The sequence below is a fragment of the Mirounga angustirostris genome, unplaced genomic scaffold (genome assembly GCF_029215605.1).
Source record: "Mirounga angustirostris isolate CCGP_5_RB_7025 unplaced genomic scaffold, mMirAng1.0.hap1 SCAF_2, whole genome shotgun sequence".
Classification (NCBI taxonomy): Eukaryota; Metazoa; Chordata; class Mammalia; order Carnivora; family Phocidae; genus Mirounga; species Mirounga angustirostris.
In genome coordinates, this window is record NW_026991710.1 from 185,696,834 (window position 1) to 185,706,695 (window position 9,862).

Sequence of the window (9,862 nt, forward strand, 5' to 3'; positions counted from 1 at the left end):
TCTGATGCTTGCTGGAAAGAACACTCTTAGAGGAAATTCCACAAAATCTAACAGTCTTTGTAATACCTAACTTCAGCATTGTTTTTCTTTCTTAAAAAACACTTTTAAGTACAGAAAGTCAATCATATTAAAGAGATAATGATTTTTCCCGTGTTCCTACAATTTGGGGAATTATGTTCTCACCTGGTGATTGTTTTTACTTAAGAAATTAAATCAGTCATGAGAGTTGGATCTATGATGTTCAGCTTACTTACTAACTCCTTCTAGGTTCCCACTAATGGTAGACTTCATTCTGTCTTTAATGTCTATCCTAATGGCAATCTTTCACAAAGATTCTTGAACCTAACTCAACTTAAAGTTGATCCCTCTCACACAGAGTCTGGGTTTTCTGTACAAGTTTAACATGTAGAATCAGGGGGTGATGATCTAATTCCCAGTTTTTAAATTCAAATGGAGTTAAGATAAAAGAAAAGACCTATGGATATGGAAATGAGAACAATGAAGAAATGCTCATTCTGGATATTGATCAAAGTGAGAGAAAATTGTGATGAAACCATGGCTACACTCAGTCAACTTTATGACCTCATAAGATCTTCAATGGCTATTTTTTCAGGACTCCTACTTTTCCAAAATGCCAGTTAATAATATATATTTGCATGTGCATGCACACACACTTACACGCACATGCACGCATGCACATGCACACACACACTAATCATATCACAGGTGCCCGCTACAGGCCCATTCAGAACAGACCTTTCCCGAGGTCACAAGCTCTGGATCTTACTCAGTGACATTCTCAACAAAATATTTGCCTTCCATTATACCTTCTTAGGACTGTGCTATCCACAAATACAATCCTGAGTCAGATAGTATGTTCCCTTGTTCAGGTGAAATAGTCACCCATTTTTAGACCCTTTCTCGAGACAATCACTCAACCCAATGATTTTCAAGCATTCTTCCTGAGGCCTTGGATAGACACTGCCCAGTGTCTATGACTTTAGGTCAATGCAGCAACTGCTTGACATGCAGGTTTCTTAACGTCTGCATTATTGACATTTGGGACCAGAAAATCTTTGTCATGGGGGCTTCCCTGTGCCTTGTGGAATGTTTAGCAGTTAAGAACCACTCCAGGTGATTCCAGTGAAGCTGGCCCTTGGACCTCATTTGAGAAACATAACCCTGCAATATCTACACCTTTTTGTCCACAACTCGTTCTGTTTTGCAAAATTACTGGTTTCTCCAATAACGACATATCAGCTTTTACCTTTTGCCTGTGTCATTGGTGGAACTTTCAGGAAGAAAACTGAAGAGCAAACACCTAGGATGGAACGTGCACATCATCTGACAGTGTTGGGCATTCGGGGTGTATGCGGCGGTTAGGTCTCCACCTCTGAAGAAGGTATTTTTATACAGTTGAGTCAGGCATCCTGTGATACAATAATTGAAAAAAAAAAAACATTAATTTGCAATGAATGCGAATAATTATTTTGATAGAACTATATCTGTGTTCTGAACCTTCTTATTTCCTCCACTAAACACCCAAAGAGCTTTACAACAGGACTTTAACTACAGAGGTAGAATGAAACATATTGAGGTGACTATTTCAACAAGGCATAATGTTATTTAAAGTCATTCTATGGGTACTTCTACATAAAAAAACTTGGTTGATTTTTACAAAATCATAGGATAATTTGCACATAAATTATCCACAAGAAAACACAATTCTAGCTTGGTTTCTCCCTGTAGTCTAACATGCTATGAAAATACCATGACTTAAAAATAACAGGCAGGGAAGCACCTGGGTGGCTCACTTGGTTGAGTATCTGCCTTTGGTTCAGGTCATGATCTCAGGATCCTGAGATTGAGCCCTGCAGCCAGCTCCCTGCTTCTCCCTCTCCCTCTGCCCCTCTCCTCTCCTCCACCCCTACTTGTGCTCTCTCTCTCTCTCTCAAATAAATAAATAAAATATTAAAAAAAAATAATACCCAGGGCTCCTGGGTGGCTTAGTCAATTAAGCGCCCAACTCTTGATCTCAGCTCAGGTCTTGATCTTAGGGTCATGAGTTCAAGTCCCGCATTGGGCTCCATGCTGGGTATGGAGCCTACTTTAAAATAAAATAAAATAAAATAAAATAAAATAAAATAAAATAAAATAAAATAAAATAAAAGGCTTCTAGTTATGGAATAAATAAGTCATGGGCATAAAAGGCACAGCATAGGAACTATAGTCAATGATACTGTTATACAGTGTTGTATGGTGACATGGTAGCTAGACTTGTGTGGAGAATAGAATGTACAGAGAGGTTGAATCACTATGTTGTACACCTAGAACTATTATAACATTATGTGTCAACTATAGTCAAATAAACACATTAAAAAAAAAAACAATGTAGGATCTCTTTCTCAAAACCCTTCATAACAAATAGCTCTGTAAGGGGAGTTAGAGACAGACTTCAGTATATGCCTCTGACTTTTTTGTTTTGTTTTGATTTGTTTTTACAGAAAGAAGTTAAGTAACTGAGTCTCAGGGCAATACAGACTTGCGAAAGACCCACATGGCTAGTGAATGTACTAGGAGAGAAACCTAGCTCTTTTCATTCCTAATCCTGTTCCCTTTTCTAGTGTGCGATGTCAAATATTGTTCCTCATCTCAGTTTAATTTAAACAAACCAAGAGTTATTGGGTACTTATTGGGATAAGTACGTTTATTTGCTCGATTTCTACAAGAAAATGCAAATGCATGCATATGCTAAATTGAAAATCCATTCTGAACTATTTGCTGTTTGGAATTGTTCACAGTTCTAAAGTACCCTGCATCCCACATATTATTAGAGTATTAAGTGCTACCTTTACTGTTCCACTGTTTCATATATTAAAAGTAAACTTTAATACATGAATTTGAGTTTACCTTGAAAGACCCGCTTTAAAGTCAGCTTAATAAGCTTTTCCAACTCAGGCAGTGCATTTATCTGTCTGTCAACTGTCTGTTAACCACAGGATATTCCAATGACAGCTTTGTCCATCCCTAGGACGTCTATTTTTGTATTGCCCTTCGGGGAATGGGCAGCTTAGACACATGTTTCATTAAGCACTGAAGATTAGAATTTCCTCTGCACTATCCTACACCTCTGGGGATTCTAGCCCTGAGCTCTATTAGGATGACCTAACCCAGCAAGATCGATTTTCTTCCTCTCGGAGGTGTGGCTAAGATGATTAACCCTTCGGTAAGTTTCATTTTTAGAAAAAGCAGAGATCCCTTCAGGTGGAAGCTTATGGGAATACAAATTGCCAGGTGTATAGGCCTAGATTTCAGATACACACAGAACCCTGAATAGCTGGTCCAGTGACAACGCTAACTGCAAAGTAACCTGTGTTTTAAATAATTGGTGTATTTGGCTGATTCCTAGTTACCAAGCAGCCATCCTCCCCCATCCCAGTGCACAAACATGAGTACAAACAATACCCTGTGCTAGCCTGGGAGTTTCCGTTCTGCAACTAAGCCTTTGTGAACTGCCATGTGACTTGGCTGATAGAATGGGGCAACTGAAACACACCAACTTTGGAACAGGCTGGGAGGAAATTTCTAATAGGTGTTCTTGCTTATCCTCATAAGTTGGAAATGATGATGATAATGGTGGTGACAATAACGAGGATGGGCTTGTTCCTATTGTATTTTAGAGTGTTTTAAAGCACTGTTACATTAAGTTATCCCATAACATAAAATAATGTCACACTGTCTCATATGTCCATGGACTTTGGGCAGGTTATTTGGTCTTATTAAAAAAAAAAACTACATAATCGATAAGGAGAAGAAAACACTACATTTTAAAAAAATGGGCAAAGGATATGAAAAGGTAATTTACAAAAGAAACACAAGCAAATAGTAAGTATAAGAAAAATTGGTAAGAATCATAAATACAGTCAAGTTAAAACAGCTGATGCCATTTTACTCACCAGATTAGCAAAAATTTTTAATTATCTAAGTTACCAATGTTGATGTACTGATTTTGCTGCAAATGATAAAAAACCTAGTTCAATGTGACTTAGTATAAATGAAATGTATTGGTTCAGAGGCCAAAGTCCATGGCAGATTTGGCTTCAGGAATCACTGGACAGGGTACTGGGCTGATCCCATCAAGATTGAATTTGTCTTCATCCCTTTGCTCTGTTACTGTTGCTCTCAGGATCCACAGAGTGGCAAGGTGCCAGAAGCTCAGGGCTTTGCATTCTCCAATAGTTCAAGTCAATTGGAATTAATAGTAAGAAGAAGAGTCTTATTTCTAGAAGTGTAAGCAAAGGTCTCGTTGCAGACCTTTGGCTCTGATCGGGTCACTGTAGCCAGCAGGATGTGTGCCCCTGTTTACTGCTTGGGTCACCACCTCAGAGACCCAAACTTGGAGGCAGCAGTTTCCCAGAAACAAATTAGGATACAGTTTCCAGAAAGGTGAATATATATCAAGTCATATAGACAACTACTGGAGTTGGCCTAAGTGGGATAAATGATCATTCTTATCTGCTGGTGGAGAGGGTTAACTGGAGAATCACCTTTTTGAAAGATAATTACATGATGTACATCACAAAACCTTCCAAAATATTCACACCTTTCTAACATTTTTATTTCCAAAATTTTATTCTACAGAAATAAATGTGTGTATAAGAATGTGTATACAAAAATACCATGACTAGGGAAGATTACTAAGCTCCAAAAAAACATGATATGTATAAAAAGACAGCTATAAATGGGAAACATAAGTTATAAACAAAGTATCTATAATTAATAACATCTTTGTTAAATGTGTAAATAGACATGTGTAGAAAAATTTCTGAAAGACCAAAAAAAATTTTTAACAGTGGCCATTTCTGTGTTATAAGACTACAGATAATAGGCAGTTTCTCATTTTCTGCTTACCTGCACCTCTAATTTTCCTAGGATGATCATAATTTTTTTTTTTTTTTTTTTTTGCCAAAAAGATAAAACTGAAGTGGCCATGGTCTATGGCATCTCTGGCTTCTACTCCTCAGCATTCAATGGATTTAATGATCATGGCTCAAAAAAGCAATTAAACATGGGGGGGATTTTGGTTTAGGAGGGGAAAAACAGCTTCTTCCTGAAGAAATTATATCTCTTTACAAATGTAACCCTTATCCAAAAGGTGTTTATCTTAGCCATACATCTGAGAGGTAGGTAAATAACCATTATGGTATGGCCGTGTTAAGTCAGCACAGACTCAGAATCTACCCATAATGGTTGCTCAGAGAAAACTCCATTCCAGAACGATTGATGAAAAACAGTGTCCAGAATCATCTTTAGTCCCTGAAAATTTAGTGGAATGGCTAGAGAGAGAAATACGTTCAAAACCTGGTGTTGAAATCAAAACTATCCAAATGGATGATTTACTAATTTAAATTTAAGCCAAATACTTTCATTTCTGAAGCAGTTCCCCAGTGGCCTAAAAGAGTAAAAATACGCACCCGGTACCTATTACAACATTTGGGTTGGATCCAGACACTCTAAAATGTCTGCACGCTGGATATTCAGATAAAGTTGATTTTTAAAATATATTGATAATAAAAATAGAGGGCTGAGTGTTTAAGATCTTTTTTGTAGAGAGTTATTTGCCAACAGCAGTTTCTGCTCACACATGCCCAAAGACGTTCTCACTTCCGGGCTCCCCCACCCTGGTATATCTCAGGCAACACATCTGAGAAGTGGCAGTTGCCCCTGGATAGTAAAAGGACTTGTGTCCTGACTTCTTGGGTCTGCCTCCTTCCCAAAGCTGTTCAATAGTTTTCTCCAGGGCTGGCATGTCTTGTTAACTATTTCTCTCCCACACACAACTTTAGATCTTAGAGAGAATCCACTCACCACAGGAAACGGTAGCAAAGAAGCAAGTGAGATAAGCTGCTTGCCTGAATGAAATCATCCTAAAAGAGAAAGCAACACACGCGTGACCCTGCTGGTAACATCATATTTAACATGAACCTTCATTTAAGGTGATAGTGATCTTCTTATAAATGTCTGCATTGCAAGTCTAAGCACATAATTACCAGCACAGGGAACAAGAGCTTTCTGAATATTTTATGCTGGAGACTTGGCACAAGATACAAACTGAGATCTCTAGACTACTGTTGTGTTCCTTGCTCACTTACTGCCGATATTATTGATAATTATGGAAAGGGAACTGGTAGAGGGGAATTAAATGGCTGTGAAACCTCTTGACTTGAACAAAAAGAAACTGATTGTAAATAATGGCAATAAATAATGGCAAATAATAATGGTTAGGGTCCAGAATCCCTAAGAAAAGCTCTCAAAATACTAATGCCCATTGAAAAATTTTAAAGCAGTCAATATTCTCTTTGATTTTAAAATATCTTATGCTAAAAGACTTCATATAGAAGAATATCAGTTTCTTCTACACTCTATAAATACACTGGAAATTAGAACATATACTGATAGCTTCTTCTCAAAGTAGAATTATGCTTAATTAAAAAAAAACACAACTATTTGGAAGCAATCAGAATAATAGAAATTCTCTACCTGAGAGCCCAATTGCTTCTCTGGCTCTGGAGGTGAGGGTGTCTCCCGCCACTTAAAAATGGATGGTCCTCCAGCTCTCCTAACGGGGCACTGCACGCAGTATTTGCTTGGCTCTGATATTGACTTTGGTTTTCTGCCAACAGTTTCAACTTTTTGTCCTGTCAACATATTCCATGAAGGTCCCATTCCTGTGTTCAGCTATTTAATATATTAACTATTTCATTTTAGGGCCCCACAATGCATGCCCAGATTTCCATATTTAAAAATGTGCATAGCATTCCCCGTTATTTGGAGTCATGCAGCTTAAATTTCATTTAACTGAAATTTCCCATTGCAATTACCTGGATGACAACTGAATGAGGAATGGGTATGGGTAGAGGGGAATTAAATGGCTGTGGAAGGATCTGGAAGGATCTTTTGACTAATGATATCTATGCTTTTCCACATCCTCATCAAAGAAGCATGTAACACTGAAGTTTTGAGTATGGAAGGGAATTGGAGGATGATTAGGTCCTTTTCTCACCCAGTTTAGGAAATGATATATAGCAGGAGTTGACAAACCACAGTTCACAGACCAAACCTGGCCCGGTGCCTGTTTTTGTAAATAAAGTTTTACTGGAACACAGCCATGCCCATTCATTCATGTAATTGTCTATACTTGCTTTCATTCTACAACTACCGAGTTAAGGAGTTGTGACAGACAGTATGGCCTACAAAGCAGAAAAGGTTTACTATCTGGTGCTTTTCAGATGAAGTAAGCTGAAACCTGCTATATAACACTCTTAGCAGTCAGGATGCCTCATCTGGAAAAAAATATACTGGTTTTCCTAGAAATCTGTTCCTGCCCAGGGAGTTCTATTTATTTTTATTTTTAATAAAAAGTATCCTTATATACTGAAATATACCTTCTTGCAACTACTTTAATATTTTATAAATAAATAAATAAATAAATAAATAAATAAATAAATAAATAATTATTTTTAGCCTGTGTGTGGAGCAGGGTGGGTGCGGGGGCAGAGGGAGAAGGAGAGAGAGAATCTTTAAGCAGGCTCCAAGCTCAGCACAGAGCCCAATGCGGGGCTGACTTCTTGGGTCTGCCTCCTTCCCAAAGCTGTTCAATAGTTTTCTCCAGGGCTGGCATGTCTCACGACCCTGAGATCATGACCTGAGCCAAAATCAAGAGTCAGCTGAACCATCCAGGTACCCCCTTCTTGCAACTTCTATCCTTCAGTCCTAGATTTACTTACTAGATCCATACAAAATAATTTATTCTCTTTTTTTGTGTGCTTTTTAAACTATTTAAAGACCATATTCACTTGTCCACTATATCTCCTTTGTTTTCTAACCCTCAAAATTATAGTACATCATTCTGCTTAGTAAGTTAGATTTTTAGGGAGTTGATTCTTATATAAATATTTTATGCATATTGCTGCAATGCAGAACTGTGCTTATTAAAAATGTAGTATAATGTTGCCGATAAAATATTTTCTGGCTGTAATGAAGTAGCATATTTCAAATATGCATGCTGTGCCACCTTGTAGATTCAATGTATCAACTAGTACACCAGCAGTCAACAAAAAGAATCCTCTGCCTTGTGCAATATAAAAGAATTTAAGTTTGGGATCTCATCTGTTACCAGCCTCAACAGAAAAAACAATGAGTGGAATGAAGTTACCTTGCCTCCAAAGCACAGCAAAAACCCTTGAGGTTGTTTCCCTAAAAAGTGAGATTACAGATTTTAACCTTTTTACATACTTCTGTGTTCCATTTGAACTTCTCTTACAGCAAAACATAAGTTATGTTCTAGTAATACAACAAAACTAACAGTTTCTTTTTAGAAGAGCCAAATCAGAAATAAGTTGAAAAGAGGCAATGGTAGGCAGAATTATAAAATGTTCCCTAAGATTTCCCGGTCTAATCCCGGGGACTGAATGTAGGATGAGATGCCCTGTCTGTCCATGATCATGCGGTGTTATGTGACAGAAGCAATTTTGCAGGTGCAATTAGGATTGCTAAAGAGTTGATTTTGAGCTAATCAAAATGGAGATGATGTGGGGGCCTAATCCCATCCTGGGGGCTCTTTGAAAGCATGGTTTTCTTCTGCTGTTAGCCTAAGGAGAAGGCAGAACCCAGGTGTGAAGGGGGAGTAGTTGGCTTTGACATGGATGAGGACCTGCAGCAAAGCCCTGAGAGTGGCCTCTGATGCTTCCAACAAACCGAATGAGCTTGGATGAGGATTCTTCCCATGACACCCACCGCTTGATGTGGGGTTTGTGAGATATCAAAAAGGGAACCCGGCTAAGCCCACCTACTGATCTTAGATCTAGACCACAGAAAGGATAAATTAGGGTTGTTTTAAACTGTTAAGATTGCAGTCAGTTGTTACAGCGAGAGAACACTAATATAGAAGCTTTATTATCTGAAGTGACAGTGGCCTGGAGAGAGAGGGTTTGGAACTGGACACTTCTGGGGGGAGGGAGTGGAGGAGTCCCTAGTGGAAGACAGGCGCCTTGGGTGGGAGGGTGGGCCGGCGGCAGGGTGGTGATCTGCCATGGGAGCTTTCAGAGAACCTGTGGGGTTTTTGTTTGTTTGTTTGTTTGTTTTTAAAAGGCCTGAGTCTCTAATGAAGCTGCTGTGTGTCCAGGAGATGGGGTGACCGGGAAGGAGATAGATGAACAAAAGCTACACTCTGCTGCTCATTAGGAAAAGAACCTCAGTTCACTGAGAAAGGTCTTTGGTGCTTGCATCTCTTGAAAGATTTCTGCTCTCTGCATCTCTACAGCATTAAATGTCCCTGCGAAGGGTCACACTTTAGGCTCTGCTCTTCCCAGTGCACCTCAGTGAGAACTAAGGTCTCTTATATATGTAACACCACTGTTATAAATACATACATAAATAAAATATATATTAATATATTTTATAATATATATTAGTATATATAATATATATTATATATAATAGAATAAATTACAAAATAAATATTTTAGCAGAACAGCTGTGGTAGGGTAACAGCTATAAGGGGAGTGTAGAATAGACTATTTGTGAGGGATCAAAAAGAGGAAAGGGCAGTAGGAAACATGAGATGCCATTGTTAAACATCTCATTTAAAAAGGCATCTTCCATCCCTCCTGCCTCTACTATGCTTTATTTTTCTTCACAGCACCTACCACTATCTACATTGTGTTCCCTATTTGCTCATTTTTATATTGTTTTTCTGCTGCATGTTAGCCCTCACACCTTGCTGATAGGCTTGGGTCTCTAGCCCCAGAGCCCTGAGTAGTACTTGGCAAACATTTATTGAAGGAAAGAGTGAAATGATGAA

General features: G+C 38.3%; 1 protein-coding gene across 1 annotated transcript in view; it reads right to left on the reverse strand.

Moving 5' to 3' along the window:
* The window catches only part of KLKB1 (kallikrein B1), a 40,190-nt gene that overhangs the window by 15,866 nt on the left and 14,462 nt on the right, over nucleotides 1-9,862 (reverse strand). Inside the window, exons 2-3 of the mRNA XM_045879678.3 lie at nucleotides 5,869-5,927; nucleotides 1,268-1,430 (exon numbers count right to left, since the gene is read on the reverse strand). Of these exons, the coding sequence (XP_045735634.1) occupies nucleotides 1,268-1,430; nucleotides 5,869-5,926 (221 nt within the window). The 5' untranslated portion in view covers nucleotide 5,927. The remainder of the gene's footprint in view (nucleotides 1-1,267; nucleotides 1,431-5,868; nucleotides 5,928-9,862) is intronic.